The sequence below is a fragment of the Pundamilia nyererei genome, unplaced genomic scaffold, assembly GCF_000239375.1.
Source record: "Pundamilia nyererei isolate P.nyererei 1_Seehausen unplaced genomic scaffold, PunNye1.0 scaffold00044, whole genome shotgun sequence".
In the NCBI taxonomy this organism is placed as follows: domain Eukaryota; kingdom Metazoa; phylum Chordata; class Actinopteri; order Cichliformes; family Cichlidae; genus Pundamilia; species Pundamilia nyererei.
In genome coordinates this window covers 2,008,799-2,029,524 of record NW_005187445.1, presented here as the reverse complement: position 1 = coordinate 2,029,524, position 20,726 = coordinate 2,008,799, and the positions used below count along the sequence as shown (strand labels likewise).

The 20,726-nt window shown below is 37.6% G+C and overlaps 1 protein-coding gene and 1 pseudogene across 1 annotated transcript; both read left to right on the top strand.

Annotated features, from left to right (window-relative positions):
- The window catches only part of LOC102199070 (immunoglobulin-like and fibronectin type III domain-containing protein 1), an 11,715-nt pseudogene extending 1,860 nt beyond the window's left edge, over positions 1 to 9,855 (top strand).
- Positions 9,856 to 11,425: 1,570 nt separating this feature from the next.
- LOC102198785 (protein Ycf2) lies at positions 11,426 to 17,702 on the top strand. Its single transcript, XM_005731725.1, has 5 exons — positions 11,426 to 11,902; positions 13,286 to 13,773; positions 14,171 to 14,234; positions 15,172 to 16,201; positions 16,337 to 17,702. Coding segments are annotated over exons 1-5 (1,863 nt in total). The 5' UTR covers positions 11,426 to 11,623; the 3' UTR covers positions 16,339 to 17,702.
- The last annotated feature ends 3,024 nt before the right edge of the window (positions 17,703 to 20,726 follow it).

Genomic DNA, 20,726 nt, shown 5'->3' with positions numbered 1-20,726 from the left:
GATGCAGACCAGTCTCAAATGCTTACCATTAGTCAACAAGAGCTGGGGGAATCTGATAGAAACAATAACTCCACTGGGTCTGTCAAAAAACAAATGAAAAGAAAGAAACTCCAATGGAAACAACAAACATCTGGTAAGGGCTGAATGACTGCATGAAAATGCACTATATCTTATTCAAGATTTATACTTATGTGTATTAGATATAAATATGTAGATATAAATTATAAAACACTTTTCAACTCCACTTAAGCACTCAAAGCACTTTATACAGCATGCCCCATTTACCTATTCCCACCCATTCATACAGGCACTTTTTCCTGCACCTGATGTTTTGTACCTAACATTCACACACATTCATAATCTGATTAATACATCGGATCGCAACTTGGGGTTCAGTATGTTACCCATCATGCAGAGTGGAGCAGCCAGGAATCTAAGCATCAACTTTCCTCTTGAGCCACAGCAACCCCAATACACTGATGTACAGATGGAAAAACTGTTTATTGCTTTATTATTGTCAGTTTTTGTGCAATATTGAATTACAAAATGCATTTTCTTTCATTTGTATTTTTTTAATAAAATGTAACCAATATGTATCTGAGACTTTTGTTTCAAACCCTTACAAAGTTTTGGGCCATTTCTATTTGTACTTGTAAATTATAGTCGTGAATTATTATTGTAAAAACAATTTAAGTTTAAGTGATATTGCACCATGAGAATTGCTGTCAAAGCTTCTAATGACACAGTTAGCATAGAAGCTTTATCTTCAATAGTGTAAAAATTCAGAAAGATGTCCCTTAGCACTTTTTAAATTTAATTTTTCTTAATTAATCAAAGAAAACAAAATGCAGCAGAACAAAATCAACATCAAAATTACTTAAAAATTCACTGGATAAAGTTGTGCATGTAATACCTGACACAGATCCAAAAGAACTAGCAAGTGAAAATGAATCAAGTCGCTATGATGAGGATGAAGACGCTACTGACCAGGACAAGCACACAATTTCTCCAAAGCAAGACCAAAAGCCAAAGGATGCACTCGATGGTAAGGGAGCACAATTAGTGTGGCATTGCAAGGGGAATTTGTATGATTCAATTTCCTCCATGAGGAAACTCAAGGATATATTCCTGGATATATGTTTTGCTTAAAACCATATATGGTATGATTTTGAAAGAACTTTTCTAGCTGAGAGAAGATTTGTTTTAAAGGTGAAAGTGCAAGTCTGAAAGACGACATTAGGTGTGACAAGACTGAGGATGAGACTGAATCTTCAACACATATGAGGCGTAAAAGACACGCCCCTCCGATCGAAGATTTGGTGGTTGGTAAGTTGGAGACAAAGAATTCTTCTAAACCAGAAGGGTTTTTCTTTTTTGTTTTTTGATGTTTTTTTTAAATTAATAATCTGTTTAACTAAACTGATTAACACTTAAACATGTAAAATTCAATTAGCTGAATTATTCCACTGTATTTCTGTCTTATTAACACAGACATGACTACCTTTACCCGCATAAACATACCTGAACAACATTCTGAACTTGTTGATAGATAGTGAAAGAAACATTAAAGTTTCAGCTATTTATTTGTGGATGGAAAAGAAAAAAAGAAAATAAAACTATTATATTAAACTAAACTAAACTGATCTACAGATAGAAAAGACTTGTTGTTGTAAGATTATACATTTATAATTTATTTCATCTATCAATATCCAAAATCCATTAAAGTGTATTGACTGGTGTCACACTTCATGTCCAAGATTTTCCAAAAATCATTTTAACTGTTCTTAGATCCAGGGGTTCAGTTCATCTGTGGTTTGACTGATGTCAGTGCGATCATCAATGAGATCGCTGAGTTAACATGTAAGCTTAGCAGTGAAGACTGTGAAGGAGCCTGGTTCAGAGATGGCAAACAGGTTAGTCAAACAAACATATACATGTTATATTTCTGTTCTGGTACAGTTCTGTGTTCACCCACACACCCAAGTTACTGTGACAGTGGATCAATAAATTGTCATACCATGCCTAACGAATTCATAACTGAGAAAAAAAAAAAGAAAACAGGTCCATTGTAACAGCAACAAAATAAACATTTTTTTTTTTAAAAAGTAGCATTAGGGTCATATGTATTTGGACAGTTACATTTTTTGGCAAACACTGTGATTGTCCTGAGACTTGTTGTTTAGTTCTTTAGAATTCTGAGATACTGTCCTTGTGTTCAGATTCTTGAGAGCCTCTGAGTTTATATTTAAAGTTCTTGCTTCTTGTTAGATCCCCTTCTTTTCCAGTCTGTTCTAGTCTTTTCTCTGTCTGCAAGCTCTCTCTTGCAACAAACTGACTAACAAAATGCTGTGCATTGAAGTGCAAACTTTTAGCTTTGCAGTAGCTTTGCCTATAAGCTTTATAGAGGATCAAAGATATTTGGACAATTCACCAACAAGCAGTTTCATAGCCAGATGGAGCTTGTTCCTACATTTTCTGTGACAAATTAAGCATATAAAATATCTGGAGTTGATTTCAAAGTGTTAAAGTTGCATTTGACAGGTGCAACAAGGTGCAAACCACTGGTTACGCTGAAGAACAAGAACACCAGATAAGACTGAAAACATCTAAAAGAGTTTAGGTGGGAAACACAGCTTTTGGTGAGACCCCTCTAAACTTCAGGATAGGATGGGATATTTATCCAACTATTCTTATATTTTTACCTGTGGTAGTTAATTTTGAGTATCTGAAATAAGCTGACTATATATAAAAACAGTAATTCCAAAACACAATGCAACATTTTGCTGAACCTCTTAAATTAATGGTGGAAGTCTCTACTTAAATTACATCTTGATTTAAAATCTACTTTGGTGGTGTGTACAGAGGCAAAATTACAAACACTGTCAGTGTCCAAATTCTCATGGACCTAACTGTATGTAAATGTAGCACTCTGTCATTCCTCGCTAAAGTTTGATTCCTTATTGATGTATTTTACATTTTTTAAAAGCTCAAAACTGACATTTAATAAATAAAGAGTGTCATTACTGATGTCTGAAAATCATCACCGGTTTCACTGAACAGCTGTTCATCTTTAATTTACTTCAAATCTTTTGCCAGTGTTCAAGTACTTTAGGCCCATGTGGGAGACACACACAGCTGGACAAGAAGCCCCCTTTGAAAGCCTAATTTTTAACAGGTTTTGCTTCATTTCTTTACGTTTAACTGTTTGCTCTTTTTCCTATCAGATATTCCAAGATGAAAGTTTCTCCATAACTAAAGATGGGCCAATTCATAAATTGGTCATAAGCAAGTGCACGGAAGAGCACTCTGGAAAATACCGTTTTGAGGCAGATGGCCGTAAAACAGAGGCAATGATAAATGTCAAAGGTTTGAGAACTGCTCATTAAAGCATGACATTTTGCAAACTTTAAATGGAAAATGTACAGACATACTAATAAAGAAATGTTGAAGCAGATCACGGATAACATTATACTTCTCCAACTCCTAAAAACTTCTTTAGATCCTCCCAGGTTTGACCTTGAAGACCTCAGTGCTTTTACTGAGCCAAAGACAGTTAAAGTGGGGCACAATGCCATCTTCAAATTGCATTTTCTTGGACACAAACCCATAAAGATTCAGTGGTTCAGAGAAGGAGAAGAGCTCCAAGATGACAACAATACAAGGATAGAAAAATCTGCAAGCCAAAGCCGGTTGCTTCTGAGCAGATGCCAGAGGAAGGACACAGGAGAGATCAAGATCAAGCTAAAAAATGAACACGGCTTCACTGAGGCACTCTCACGGCTTATTGTGCTTGGTGAGTGAATTATGGACAATGCAGAAGCTGAACAGATAAATATAAGTTTCAAACAACAGTAAAAATCTCGACTGACATACCCTCATAATATATTTGACAGCTGATTTGAAAACTTGTGCAAAGTTGTTTTTCTGTTAAAAAGTCCTGTAATTATTAGTTCTACGTAAATACTGTCTCTATTATGAACATTGTAAATGTATTTCCATACTTTCTATAAAACTTTATTGCCTTTTCAGACAAACCAACCCCACCTCTGGGTCCTGCAGAGGTAACAGAGAGCTCAGCTACATGTATTGAATTTAGATGGCGCCCTCCAAAGGATGATGGTGGCTCCCCAGTGATTAACTACATAATGGAGCGTCAGCAAGTGGGGCGAAACACCTGGAAGAAAATAGGGGAAATACCAGGTGTGTCCAGTTACCGAGACACAGGCGTAGAGCGAGGGCGGAAATATTGTTACCGCATCCGAGCAGTGACTGCAGAAGGCACAAGCGAAGTTATGGAAACTGAGGAAATGCAAGCTGGCACACTTGGTAAGCAAAGCTGACTACTCACCAAGCTCAATCACACAGAAATAACAGAATGCAAACTTCATATATTGATTTTTATTGTGGGATTCATTTGTCTTCAACAGAAAAGGAAGCTTTTCATTATGAAATGCCAAATAGACGACCTTGTGACTGCTCACTGTCACCAGTTTTCAAAAAGGTTTAAAAATCTGCCAGTCACATAGGCTACAAAGTGGGTAAACTATACAGTGGGTAACTATAAAACGGTTAAAACAAGCATTCGCTCTCTTATAGCTCACAGCTAAAACATAACACACACAAACCACTGCACAGCATAATGCAAAGAAAGTACTTACTGTTTGCAGATCTGCTTGAAAAATACTTCAAAGTGTTCCTCTGGACCATCTGTCTGTACAGCTTTGCAGAAATACTGGCTAGACTTGTCATTTTTGACAAGCCTGAAATGGTCCTCACCTGAATCCAGTTATTCTCACCAGCTGTTAAAACTAAGCATTTTTTTTTAAATTTATAAAACATGATCGTGGCAGTGTAGCCACATGACCAGCCTTTTCAGTCCTTTTCAGATTCAAAGTCAAATTCATTTCCACCTTCTAGACCAGGGGCAGGGAATTCCAAGCCTCGAGAGCCGATGTCCTACAGGTTTTAGATGTGTCCTTGATCCAACACAGCTGATTTAAATGGCTAAATTACCTCCTCAACATGTCTTGAAGTTCTCCAGAGGCCTGGTAAAGAACTAATCATTGGATTCAGGCGTGTTGACCCAGGGTGAGTTCTAAAACCTGCAGGACACCGGCTCTTGTGGCCTGGAGTTCCCTACCACTGCTCTACACTGACAGTACACTGTTTATGCTCTTTTTTTCTAGATTCTATAAAGTGGGTATGAAGGTGGAATTTAGTTAATGAATCTAAGCATCATCTGCTAAAACTCATCTACAATTCTCTGCTATACTTGATCTAACCTTACTCTGGCCATGAAACCGACCATGAAACCGCAGCCATGGTGCACCAGTCACACACTTTTCCTTACTTTAAATTCACTACACTGCAAAGTATTTTCATACAACCTTTAAAATAACACTTAGTCTGTCTCAATTTCATTTGCAGCATTTCACAATATTAAAAAAAATCCCATGTACTGACCCAAATATCTGATATAAAAACATGACTTAAATGTAAGCTTTACATTTCTACTTTATACAATACAACTGAGCAGTCCTTACCTTTAATCTAACCTCTCTTCTTTCTCTCCTGTCCGGTCTTTCTTATCTTTCTCCATCTCTGAGTGAAGTTAGCTCTCTTTCTTTTCTCTCCCTGTGAAATACAGCAGCCGGACCTTTAGCTAGCAACACACTTTGTTGCTAAACTGCACACAAACAGTTTGTGTGTTTCCTTAGCTTACAGAAACGCTGAATTTGAATTTACCTCTGTCACTCCCTCTATGCTCGCTGATCTTCTGTAGGGCGAGTTAGATGCTTAAGGACCGCAACTTACAGACATCTGCAGTAGTTCCGATGTTTTCACACACAAAAAAGAAAGAAAAATATCCTGACTTTGGCACACGTCATATCTCTTTACGCTACATCCTCTGGTGATTAATAAACAAACTGCCATTGATGTGTTTCTGTGACGTGTTTCTGTTTTTACTCTGAAATCGGTTTGATGTTTTTTCGAAATAACAACTCGATCCAAATGCTTTAAAACAAAAGTAACGAGCCTGTTTTGAAAATGTAAGGAGTACAAAGTACAGACACTTAAAAAAGTAGGGAGTTAAAGTAACAAAAAAACCCCTACTCAAGTAAAGTACAGATACCTGAAACAGTAACGAAGTATTTGTACTTCTTTACTCCCACCTATGGACTTAAGCTCGCCTGTTTTCTGTATTTCATAGAGGAATTTTAATGACACATGAAGTTATAGCTTAGGCTTTAGCTTAAAACGGATAGCTAAACAAGCATCTGTTTTATCAGTTTCCGGTCCTAAAAGACTCAAGTTTATACTAGTGGAATAATTTAGTGGCATAAGTAGCTTGTATCAATGCAAATGATTTTATAGTTCATTATAGAAAATACAGGCACGGGTACATATAACCAGCCACAACAAATTTTACCAGTGAATTTGTCCCTGTGTGCCGGTGTTCTGGGAATGGAGGCTTGTTTTCCCTCAGAGCAGCCTGGAAAACGCAGGTGTTACAACTGATAACACTAATGACTCTTCGCCTACAGTGTAACAACGAGCTAACAGGACCCTGAAACTGATGCAGCTAATCTAAGCAGCAAACGTCATTATTTATCTGCTCTGCCTCTCTGTGGCATGTCCAAAATATGGTTCAAAATGCATCAACCGGTAGGAAAGCGGCGTTACTGCCCCCTACTGTGCTTTACTGGCCATATTCTCCTTTCTTAATGAATCAAGTGATGCGCAGTAAACAACTACTCTTTTCATTATTAACCATTACTTCTGTCTAGGAGGATATGTAGTTGGCTCAGATTACCTGTTTGTGTGTCTGTTTGTTAGTGGTATTACTGAAAAAGTTATGAGGTTTCCATGAAATTTTTACCAATGATGGGGCTTGGCACAACTTAACTTTGGGATCCATCTGGATTACAGTCCACAGCCAGGAATTTTTGGGACAGTTTACCACCGAGAGAGAAACCTAGATAGGATGATATACATATGTGATATACATATACTGCATTATGAAAATAAGAGACCTTTTTAGCCTTGGAGGAGGTGTGAAGCCTGGTGTTGTAAATGAAATTAACTTATCAATTATCAGTTTAGATGTTAATCATTTCAGCATAGTACACGTTGATAAATGAACATACATAGCTAAAACATTAATGTTTATATGTACAGTTATTGTTTTATCTACATAAATTACAGTGCTCTGATTCAAGGCTGCTTCTTCATTTTGGTCTCAAGTAACAAAAAAAGCTATTTTTTTTCTGATTGTAACCATTACCAGCACAATCTATTTCGTTTCTGCATTTTTCAGCCTTCCCTGGCCCTCCAGCACCTCCAAAAGTGGCCAGCGCTTTTGATGACTGTATAAATCTTTCATGGGCTCCTCCAAGTAACACGGGAGGTTCACGTATCTTGGGCTATATTTTGGAGAAACGAAAGAAGGGAAGTAATCTCTGGTCTGTTGTCAATGCCAATGATGAGCTCATAAAAGGTGCATATTTTTTCAACTTACCTCAGTTTAATCTGATGGCCCTGATGACATTAGAGCATAACAGGACTCTTTTTTTGCTGTTGTTTTTCTCCCTTCCTCTCTTTCTGTCTTTCTCCATGTAAACTCTTTTGTAGAAAAGAAATATGCAGTGAAGGATGTTGTTGCGGGTATGGAATATGAATTCAGAGTTACTGCCATAAATCTCTCAGGAGCAGGTGAATTTAGCAGCCCTTCAGAGTTTGTTTTTGCACGAGATCCTAAGAGTAAGTGTTGCAACTATTCTACATGAAACAAAAGACTAAAAAAAAATGTATTAACAAGTATCGCTTAGTCAAAACTTAAATATCTGATGTTTGAACTACACCAGAGCCTCCTGGTAAAGTTACAGGCCTTAAGGTGACAGAAACCTCCTACAACCACTTGGTCCTAACTTGGACAAAACCAGAAGACAAACCAGGCATACAGGATGAAGCAAGAGGGTATTTTGTTGAGATTCGGCAAGCAGATTGCATCGAATGGTCCCGCTGTAATAGTACCCCCATCATCATGACTTCCTTCAGTGTGAAAGGCCTGAAATCCATGGACATGTACTGGGTAAGAGTGATTGCCATTAATGATAGGAGAGAGTGAGCCCGAGGAGCTGCCCAACTATGTACTGGCAATGCCTTCACCAGGTATGTCAACAAGTATTAGATATTTCAGATTCTGTTGGTTTGTTGCTGCTAAGAATGATTTTTTTTGTTTTGTTTTAAATAAAACTTTTTACCCCCCCAGAAAATTCACTCTTTCTTGGTAGAATACAACATTTCTGTGATGATTTATCTTTTCTTATATAGTTTTGTTCATTCCAATTACGAACCATGATACATTACAATATGGTACAAAACCTTTTTTTTTGTTTTTTATTTATTTATTTATTTATTTATTTTGTCACCACTACAGTGAGGCCAAGATTCACAAACAACAAGATGAAGAGTTTCTTTGTTGTGCGGGCAGGAAACTCTGTCAGGATCACAGTCAATTTTGAGGTGAGAATGATATTTCAGTTTTAAAATCAGGCAAACCATGGTTTCGCAAAACGAAACAGGTGAGGCAATAAAAGAAAACGTTGAAGATATTCCTTTTTTTAAACAGGCTTCTCCTCGGCCAGCAATTATCTGGCTAAAGGATAATGTGCCAGTTACAAAGCGGATCACAATCAGTAACTCTGATGGCTCCTCCCAGTTGCTGATTCCTTCTTCTGAGCGCTCTGATTCCGGCATCTACTCCATTTTGGTGAAAAATCTCGTAGGGCAGGAAACATTAAGTGCAGAAGTCAGGGTCACAGGTAAAATAAAACTATAATTGTATACTCGTTTTCTTTTGCAACATCTTTTCGTAACAAAAGCTGATGGATCTGATGAAAGTAAAACTGTTCGCAGATGATCCAAAACCGCCTGGACCAGTAGAACTGGAAGAAAATGTGCCTGGTACTGTGACAGTAATCTGGGAACCTTCTCCTGATGAGAAGCGTGATGACCGTCTCCACTACACCGTGTCCAAACTGGACTCTACCAAGCGTTCGTGGGTCACAGTGGCTGACAGGCTCTTCAATAACAAGTTCACAGTCTGCAATATCATGCATGGAAGGGAATATCATTTCCGGGTCTATGCCAAAAATGACATGGGCATATCTGCACCCTCTGAGTCACCAACCTGGGAGGTGGAGAAGAAGAAAGGTGTGTTTGTCATCTCAAACAATCATAAAGTCCAAATACTCACTTTTTAAGAAAAAAATGATCATACTGTGTCTGCTCTTTCATAGAAAAGTTTCTAGTAAGTGTACCAACCATGAAGGACTGTGATTTGCGGTGTGCCCCATCCTTCATTGTTCCACTGAAGCTGCACACTGCACCCAAAGGTTATGAATGCTATATGAGCTGTGCAGTGAAAGGAAACCCCAAACCTCGCATAACATGGTATCGAAATCACATCAGTCTAAACACTAATACCAACTATTACATCTCCAACACCTGTGGAGTTTGCACCATGTTAATCCTCCGTGTGGGTCCCAAAGACATGGGAGAGTACAGCGTCATTGCAGAGAACAGCTTGGGACGAGCCGAATGCTCCACCATCCTTAATGTCAGAGGTGAGAAGAAAATATACTGGCTGTATTTACGGTGAGGGTTAGTTGGGGGGGGGGTGATAGTAAAGGTCAATAAATCTGTATCTCTTTCTCTCACACAGAGTGAAGACATGGAAGATGCCAGTACGGTGTGAGCAACATTTATTTGAAAGATCAACTGTGTAGCACAGGATGATTGGCAAGACTGTGCTCTTGTTTATTGAATTGGTACTAAAATAAAATAAATAAATAAATAAATACAATTAAAAAATAATTACATTTGTTTATGGTTCGACAAGGTTTCCTGTTTGTTTTTGGTCATGATTTAAAGAGTCTTGGTTGAGCCCTTAATCCAGTAACCAGCAGAATACCCATTACATATTAGATCAGTTGATGAATCATCTGAACAAATACTTGAGAGTTATTTGTAAAGATGGCTATAATTTATTGCAGGCATACACTTTTAATACTACAGCAGTGGTACAATCAGAATGTTTGTCAAAAAGCCTCGCAAAGAAATGTGTATTGTATTTACTACACATATAATCCCCTGATAGGTAACTGTGAGGCAAAATTTCTTTATGTCATATTTTGTAAAATGAATTAATAATTAAAAAAAATGTGATGGAAACGTTTAAGTGGACAGGAAACATGTATATGTATTTATACGTGTAAAGGCTAAATTATACCATGGAGCCATGCTCTCAAAAACTGTCATAGCTTTAATACTGTTGGTGAAGATGGCTTTAAGAAAGAAGTGTTTACAGTTAAGTTTTTAGAAGATGTTTAGCGCCATCTTGTGTCAGTACAGAATGTCAACGGATTGGTTGGTGCTGGCTAGTAGATTAATACTGTTGTTGTTGTTATCGTCATCATTATTATTAGCTTAATAAACCAGAAACAGAACCAATAACCAATAATAATAAATCAATGAGACTAAAACCAAAAATCATTCTAAGAAGATAATTTTGTAAACTGTCCCTGGCTGCAACAATGCGTTTTATGTTAACAAAAAAAATAGGGATAAAGTAAGTGGTTCCTTGTTGTTGGGCTAACTGCACCGAAACGGAAAATCCACCTGTTAGCGGTAATGTTAGTGTTTGTAAAATACGTTATAAGTGAGAACAGTGTATGTCAATCGTTTTTACTGTTCCCTATAGTTTTTAATTGTCAAACATTATTGAAGGCATATGTTTGGATGGGTGTTTAGTAGCTCTGCTAAGAAAAACAACAAGAATAGTTATTGGGGAAAATGTGAGAGACGGGAAGACAAAAGACAACACGAAGGACAAAAATAAATGTAGAAATGAAGTATCAGCTGAAAAGGAAACATAACATTCAAAAATGGAGCTGAACCTTTAAACTAACGAGGAAGACTGAAACAAAGCAGCAAAGACCAAGAAAATGTTGACATTTTAGAAACTGAAGGTGACCTTTACTGCAAAGGGGAATTTTACAGAGTCAGAGAGTGACACTGAACATGGCCTTTCCAAAGTAACATTTTATATTACACTTTCAATATAAAAGAAAATTAATTGTACTTAATGAATATTTTCTTATGGCACCCTTTTGTTAAATGCTAGAGTGAGTCTGGTCCACAGTGGAAACGTGCAGACCTGCCATTTACACTTATGGCTTCTGAAGTAAAAAATAGCGCACGGCACTCCATCAGCGGACGTGCAGTGTTTCCATTAGATGACAGTCAACCACCGTGACTCAGGGCTCAGCCACTCCTGATGGCAGCCCGGCCCTCCGCTCCTCCTTGATCTTCCTGAATGGACAACCACGCTACCTACTGTTCACGCCTCCCTCTCACACCTCCCTCACTACTGCTTCGCCAACGACCCGCTGCAGCTTTATTGTGGAGTGATTAACCCGGGCCGATCGGTGCACCACGCAACTTAAAGGATCCATCCGAAGTAAATCACTGCTCACACCACGGCCCAAGCGTGCTTACCCACCGGGTCCTTGAATATCACCTCACTACCTGATTAGGACGTTGTGTCCTTTTTAGCGCAATGACAGCCAAGCACCGGAAAGCGAAAAACAACCACAAACATGAAGATAACATATTCAAAAATGAAGTTATGGAGACAGAAGTGCGCCCTGGAGGGAATAACTACACACTTCTATTGGTTTTATTTCTGATTTTTGTGATTGGAGGTGCCACCGGAGTGTGGTTCTGTTTCCAGCAGTACCAAACTTTAACCTACTTAACAGACAATCTCATGGGCATACAGATGAAGATAGTGAAACTACAATCCTCCCACGAAGAAATGCGACAGTCTGGCAACAAGGTAAGAATATATCCAGTCACCTAAAACTGCAAGCCACCAAAAGCACCAGATGCACTTATTGATAGCCAATATTTATAATGAACAACCAATCTTGTGAATCATATTTTCACGAGATTAGAATAAAAAAAAAACTCTGTACACACACACACACACAGAAAAAATAAAATAAAATGCTCCAGCACACGTTGTCAGTTGCAAGTAAGGAAAGTTAGCTGCAGGCCTCTATCAGATTTCCACATGCCAACAGCCTCACTGGAGTGAGTACAAAACGCTGCTATTTCTAACATCCACACAGCTGCTGACGTTTGTAATGAGGATTATTCTTGACCTACAAATGCCTGTACCAATGACTCAAATGTAAAATAGATCTCTTTTAGTCTCTAGGTTCTGTGGAAAATTCTGTATTGTAATACCAGTCAAGATTATGCCCCCAAAGCTGTGCTGAAGATGCTGCCAAAATAATAATAAACAAGGCAGTAATGAGCCAAGGCTAAATTTAGTCTGTGATTTTGATACTGAACACCAGTTCAGAGGCTCTTTGCAGGCAATCTGAAAGACTGTAGAAAAGCAGAGAGAGTGATGTTGTGTGTGTCTGTCTATAAATCTGAAAGGACACACTTTATGTAAGAGATAATTATATTTATAGTTAAACACATTACCATGAATGAAATTAACCTGTTATATCACAGTAAATAGTAGTTCATGACTGCCATGTTCAGTATTTTAGTCTTCTTCCATGTGTTTCAAATTCAATTCATGGTATTCCAAGAAGTATTAAGTATATCTGTATTTCCTTCCTTTAAGTATTTCTTCTATTCAGAAAAGACAAGGTTGCAGAAACTTTGCACAAGAACATTTCAGCTAGCTCAGTCTTGTTCGGCAAATATTTTCTGTATGAGTGGTAAATTGTTCTGTCGCTCACAAATGTGAAATGCTTCAGGATGTTGTAAGGAGAAAGCTTAATGAAGAATCCAGAAAAGGTTATAAAGAATGCAAAAAAGACAGTTTTAGCATAAATGCAAATAAATCAAAGATCTGAGGTTCATCTCTGTTAAGTGAGATTTCCTAAATGGCTTGTTCATGATCACGCCTGTTAATGATGAGATTTTGGTGTGGCTACATATTTCCTTCCTCCAAGCATTTGTTATATTATATTATACTATATTATACAGAATTTAAGCAAACAATGCAATGCAAATAAAGGTAAAAGAAAATTTAAAATAAAACTGTCCTTGGTGTTTCCGTCCCTTTAATAGTAACAAAATATTTTCCCAATAAGCATAATTGTTGTCCAGTGACAGTTAAGAGTCTATCAATCATAAAAATAAGTGAGGATCATTGTCCCTTAGCTTGACTCTGTGTCATTCCTGTGTCTTGTTGCAGCAGCATATTTCGGACAACGTGGAGGCCCGACTTAATGCCCTTGAGGAGTCCTATTCACTGGCCCAGAAGCAGGTGGGTATGGCCTTAGCTACAGCCGAACAGCTCAAGACATCAGACCTCCCCGCTCAGGTGCTGTCACTCCACACAGAGATGAAAACCCGCCTGGCAGAGATGCAACAAGCCACAGTGTCTCTGGAGCAACTGAGCCTGCTGCAGACCATGTTGAAAGGAAAGAGTGAGGAGTTTGAAGATGTTAAAATGAAGGTGGAGGTTTTAGCCACACTGACTGGTGAGCTAGCCCAGAAGGTCGACATCTTGACAGGCGGCCTGGAAGAAGCAGAATCTAAGCTGGAGGAGAAAGTTGGAGAGATTGCCACAGTGAGTGCCGCCCTGGATAGACAGGCTGCTGTGATGCTCAGACTGAAGGACCAGCTAGACGCCTACCAGACTCAGTTGAAGGCTAGCGTGGTCGAAATGACTACTGTCAGGTAGGTGGTGGAGTGGGAAAAAGAGCAGTGGAGGAAATAACTTGCCTCCTCTCACCCATGATTTTATGTTGTCTTTGCCAAAGCCCTGTTGGCTGCCACTGTCTGCAACTCTGTGTTACTCTAGACCAGAGTTGGTAGGCCTCTTTATCACACTGTGAGTTTGCCATGATCTATGTAAATATTTCTTTTGTATTCATAAGTTTTAAAGCTGAAAAGTCTTTGAAGCTTACATAACCATCAAGAGAACGTGGCTCACATGCTATTATTGTCATTTGAGCTTTGAAATAGAAGTGTTGTAATAAAACTATCGGTATGTTTTGTGAGTAAAGCTTCATGAAGGTACAAAATCATGACCACAAGATCATAAGAGAAATTTATTCTGTCTTCTGTCTTTCAGAGAGTTGTTTGAACATGAGCAGTCGCAGTGGCTTCATCAGGCCAGAGTACAGGAGCTTAATGTGGTACGTCACAGTCTGGAGGATCGGAACTTAGCAGCCCGTAATAACAAAGAAGCCCATTGGGTGATCTTATTAATTAAATGCAAAATGGAAAAAAATAAAATGGAAAAAAGGTAGCAAATCATGATCTTAGCAGTCAGGTCAAATTAATGTTAAATGGCAAATAAACAAATCAAATGTGAGTGCCCTTGCTGATGTAATATTTTATCTAATTTTGATATTTGTGTGTTAAGCACAACCCTTTTAGTCCTAACAGTCAAATCTATTAAATCATCATTTTCTTTTGCTTTATTCAGTCCGTCTAATAATATTTTTACTTTAAGTTTGTGGATGTTTATTCATATAGTACAGCTGCATGTGACATGTGATATTTACATGATTCTTAAACCTTAAACTTTTTTAAACCTGCCACAAGAACCTGAGAACTCATGATTAGGTAAGCAAAATATGGCCTAATAGCTCTCTAAATAAATCAGTCATTAGAATCAGATTAACCAGGCTAGACCAGATTTATCTTTAAAAGGAAAATAAATAACAACTTGGAATACAATCAGATATCTAGGACTATATGTTAGATATATTGGTTATTAAATATGTACTGAAAGAACATTTTTAAGCTATCGCATTTAATTAGATTACATTTCAATGGCAGAACATGCTTGACATGCTGTCACCACACATGGCCTCTTTACTATTTCCGTTCACAGTGTGCCCATTAGGAACCATAATAACATTTTCATCACATTAATTTGAAGAAGCTAATTGCCTGGCATGGATTCCCCAATGGATTTACATCAGCATTTACATTCGTGTGGTGCAGTTTCCTGTTTTGTATGTCAGTTAATCACGTCACATTCACTGAGATACCTACGTAGATGCCTACATAGCTGAATAGTAAATATTTTGCTCCAGTTATTTGATATGACTTTGCTTATCTTAGTCTGTGGCAGAAACGAAACCTGAGACCAAGCCTCTGGAAAAGACAGAGGGAGAAACAATTCCTACAACTGAAGAAGAGGCGGAAACCAAAGAAGAAGAGGAAGCTGCAGGAAGTGAAGAAAAAGAAGAAGAAACACCTGTAGAAGCTGAAAAAAGAGTAGAAACTGTAGAAACTGAAGAAGAAGCCTTGGGCAGTGAACAAGAAGTAGAAAATGTAGAAACTGACGAGGAGGAAGAAGAAGAGGAGGAGGAGGAGGAGGAGGAGGAGGAGGAGGAGGAAGAAGAAGAAGAAGAAGCCTTAGGAACTGAAAAAGTAGAAGACATAGACACTGAAGAAGAGACACCCATAGCAGCTGGAGAGGAAGAGGTAGCTGCACCAGCTGAATCAGAAGAAGAAGAGACTCTTCCTACAGCTGATGAAAAAGTTACATCCACCCAAGAGGAAGAAGAGGCAGAGTCTGATGAGCCAGAAGAACTAAATACACAAGATACAGCTCCTGTTGAAAAGGTGGAGTCTGTGACAGAGGAAACTGTTCCTACACAGCAGGCAGAGGCAGTAGAGGAAGATGATGCAAAACAAGAGAAGTCTGTTACTGTATCAGAAGAAGAGAAGGGACACACAACACTGACAGAAGAGGAGGGACACAATGCTCAAGAGCAGATGCCTGAAGACGAGAACCGGAAAGGCGATGAAGAGGAGGCACCTGAAAGAGAGAAAGGTGAGGACAACTCAACAGTCCAAGATGAGAGCCTCAAAGCAAGAGATGAGGATGAGACGGTGTTGGAGAAAGAGGAGTCGGAAGACGATGAAAGGGAGAAGTCAGAAGAACACGTACCATCTGGAGAAGAGGAGCAGCTTTGGAAGGCAGTGCTTGAGGCAGAACAACCAGATGTAGAGGAAGATGTGTCAGAAGTAGAGGACGAACAGCAGGAAACAGCAGATGAAGAGGAGAACCATGGTGCAGAGGACCCACAGGAGGCTGATGAAGAAGAGGAGTTTTTAGAATTTGATGCTTTGCCAGAAGACAAATGTAAGATTTCACTTTCTTTTTTTTCATAAATAATGACTTGATTATCAATCCAAGTTATTAATTGACTATTCTGCCTTACTAAAATGTGTTTACTGATATATCCATTCTAATATCTTCTTTTTAATGTTTTTACAGAGTGCATACCACCAGGAAGAAATTTCATTCTTTTATGCTATGGACCTATCCATCAAGAAAAACAGGAGCTTTCTCCGACTTCCACCACTGTCTGCAATATAAAAAATACTGTTAGAAAGAGTTATTGATCGCTGTTGTCGAGGTGCATTACTCATTTGCTTTCTGAAAGGCACACCTAATCGAAAATTCAGTCAACATGCAGAGCTGAAACCTGTACCTCAAAATCTAACATGGCTCGTTTTTGTAAGGAAATGAGTCATTCAGGGTTTACCTGCCAATAACAGTCTAACAAGCCTTAACCCATCAAATGATTATGTTTTTTTAAAGAAAATAAATTCCACTTGTCATAACAATTTACACTATTTTCTACCAAGCTGTTAATGAAATAACAAGAAGCCAGTGCATAAGCTGTGACCTTGAAGCCATAAGTAATACCTGTCTTGGTGACAAAGTGTGCTGCTTTTTGTCACTGCCTGAAATGTATCACGAGAAACAACAATTACAGTTCTGTAATTCATTGTGTCCCTGATGTTGTTTACACAGGGGAAAAAACTACAAGAAAAATGGTAGAAAATCAATAATATGCAATAACTGAATTAATAAGAGTGTTTTTTTTAAAGGTATGGCAAAGTTTATTAAACTTTTTTTTACTCTTTAAAGACATGTTTGTTTTTTAGTGTTTAATAACTAGAGCTGTGCTTGCTCTATAGATTTGGTTATTATCATTTTATTTGCACTTTTTAACTGATTACAATTCCAGCCAGACAGAACACACTGGTGGTATTGTGAGATACAGGGAGGTCAAAAGGTTATTACTCTGTCATTACTCTGCTGCTTTTTAATTAATCATATTTTAATAAATGTTGTGTGTCTTTAACAAACAATCGTAGAAAGACTATGCAACTTTAGAAAAAAAGCTTAATGATGCACCTCAGGGACAAAGTGTTCTGCATATGAGGGGTTGGAGCCTGCACTGTGCTTAAGTTACATTTTTAGGACAGCAGAAGTATTCACATGTCATTCAAAGCATCAGTCACACCAACTAGAGAACAAGTTGTCCACAAAGCCAAGAGGCGACTCATTTTATACATCATCTAAAAATATCTTTTGACGAAAGCTTAGCTTTATAATAATGTTGATGTAGTTTTCAGATTTAAGTGTTTTTCTGCAGCACACTGACAGCAAAGATGAATTGAGGGAGGAACAAATGGCGGTATTAACATGTTTAGCAACAGAAACAAAGCAAGAAACATGATTTCAAATGATGTGAGTTTTCCAATAATCAAAAATATTGTTGCTAAAGTGAGTGTAACCTTAGAGCAAAATATTTTAGTATCTCAAATGTCTTTTTTTCTTAATTTTTTTTCAGGAAATTACAAATATGTGTATTCATATTTTACAAATGTGAAATATGTTTCCAAGAAGTGATTTTTACTGTGCATTTTTACAAAAAAACGAAATAAAACAAACCTAGAGCGCACTTTTTTTTTAAGGTTGTGTTTATTATCAGTATAACAATTATGTTTGTAAAATAAACTCTGGTTCTTTCACTTCTGTATACTTGATTAATTGCTGTGGTGTCAAATTCGGCATGGTCGCCAGGAACACCTCAGTCTGTTTCTTATCTTAAACAGTTACACATTTTTTTTTATAATTTTGTCTCTGTACACCACAACACACAGGAGCCTCTAAAAATGGAATATTATATATAAAAAAGGCTGTAATTCTAAAAGAGTTAATGCAGTACTTTAGTTAAATTACTTGAATTAAAACTAAAAGTTTGCCCTGCAATAACATTTTGATTGTTTGATATAAAACCCATTGTGCAGGTTTACTGAGGAAAAATTCTAATAAATGCCTCATTGTCCAGAAACCTATGAACCTTATTGCAATAAGTTATGCTGCTATCAAATATTATCTATGTCCCTAAAACTTAAGTGCATTCTTCTATGCCATATTAGTGCATTAGTGCTTAGTTTTATTAAAAACTTGAGCCTGTTGTACAGTACTGGACGACATTATAGTGAGCACTGAAACTTTAGTTATTAACACTAAAAAATTTTACTCTCCTGTGCACTTAAAATAGTTTTACTCCGCTGTATAGAGAAATTATGTATCTTTTTGGTTTTCCAGTTTGCCACAAAATGTAACAAAATTCAGCTGAGCATGCCAGGTGTCACACCTTTCATATTTTGTTAAACATGTTTAATATGTAAGTATGCTATCTCCGGTGCAGTGTTTAGGTATAAATCTCCATATTATGCTTCTTTATACTTTTACTCTTCTAAAGGTTCAGGTGAAATATACCTTTGACCTCATTAAATATTAGTGTTACACAGAAAATTGTAAAAAAACAACAACAAAAAAAACAACAACTTTGATATGGACTGATATGCTGTAAAATATGATAAATACATATTTTCCACAAATTTCTGCTTTCATTTAAAGTTTTAAAATGTGTTATATAAAAGAAAAAAGGGATTCCAATACTTCCTGTGTCTTGCTTATATCGATATCTATATTCATCTCAGTTTAGCAAACAACCTCAATAGTTATAGAAGCTCAATTTAGCCTTGACTTAACCATAATCGTACATTTAGTTATTAAGTTTCCTATGTGTAGATGGGATAAGGTTTAATCCTGAAGTAAGTGGATAAATAAACTAAGGAATGAATAACTAGATTGGTTAATGCACAATTCTGTTTTCTTTTTAGAATTCAAAGATTCAAATAATCCAGATAAAGAAAGATAATAGTCTCCTTATTTCTTCAAATAAACTGCTAAATGTGTTTGCTGCTCACATGCACAGCTGAAGTATGCATAGACTTGCTTGCATCAGACCTTGGTACATAGGAGCCTAAATTGATTGTGTATGCATCATTCAGGCAGGAAGTGCCCCCATCCCCCTCCTTTTCTCTTCCTCTCTCTCTCTTCACCCTGGCCAGTTAGAGTCCTTTTTTCTCCAGCCTCTCCCTCTCATCCCTGCAGCATTGTCTCAGTTCTTCAGTCTCTGACCTTCCACAGGGACCATGCAAGCATTTGTTAGCAGGTAGGTTTCAGTGGGGGGGCTGAGTCATGCTGGTCTATTCATGGAGTCTTATTTAGCCATTTTCATTTTTAGATTTATCAATCTGTCAAGCGACCATTTTGGCAAGGCTCCAAGGCCTGATGTTTGTTATCTTAATGTAGAGTAACTATGCTACTCTGTGCAGGTGCTGCAGGCCTCTAAGAACTAATGTGATTTGAGCCTTGGGATTGTTGCATAGGGGGCTGAAAATTCATATTTTCCTTTGATCTATTTGATTAGCTTTTTTAAAAATGTACATTAGTAATTACTGTCTTAAGGCTGTTATTCTTGCTAACTTCTCTAGCTGATTAAAAATAAATTGTTTGAGTATGTTGCCTGAGAGGAATAATTTGCAGTTTTTTCGCTTTTAAGAGTGGGTGGATAAAACTGAAATGTAAAACATGTAATAATACTGGTTTTCCAGCATTCGCCTCTGGAACCCAGTATAGCAGAGATGGCTGCTATACTGGGTTCTAAATTAGTTTGTTCTTGATTATTTTCTTTATCAGTCGGTAGAATTATGCACATTAATGGTATCCAAGTCCTGAACTTTGCATAGACTACATTGTGCTGCTGTGCCGAGCAGCCCATTGAATCTCAGTGAACATTCAGGGTGACTCCACAACTGAAAGATCAATACCAGTAAAAGCATAGCAGAGGCAGTGCTAGCAGTTCAGTGGGTAAAACATGAGCCTCCCCACCGATGCTTGCTCAGCTTTTTTATTTGTGTCTATGAAGACAGCCATAGTTATCAGGCTTGCATCTTTTCAGAGCATGTTGATTCACTGATTTCCTGTGAAAGTGGGTAGAGTAGAATGCCAGGACAGACAATTAAAAAGTACAGAAGTGTGTTCAGCTATCACAGAAAAGCTGTGTTAGCAGCTTAACATACTTGCTGTTGTAACACTGGGTCACATAAAGGCCACATAATAGTGCAATGTTTTTGATTTGGTCTTATTATGCCATGTACAATTAATACTAGACATTTTTACTGAATTTCGGAAGCTTGTGAGTAGATTTGGGATTTGTTAAGGTTTGTAATGCAAATAGTCTATTATTGCTCATATATGTAGCTTTGTTTTGTTAATAATACCTAGATAGTTAGATACTAAATTTAATGTCCCATTTGACTTGATTTGATTTTACATTTTTCAATTTAAAACATTGGTTCTTCATATGTATGACTGTGGCCTCGTGCAGACTAATTACACCTATGCATTTGTGTGTTTTTCCTGACCCAGGTCGTATCTGACCCCTGTCAGGGATGAAGAAGCAGAATCTCAGAGAAAAGCAAAATCTCGCCATGCGAGACAAACTCGCAGG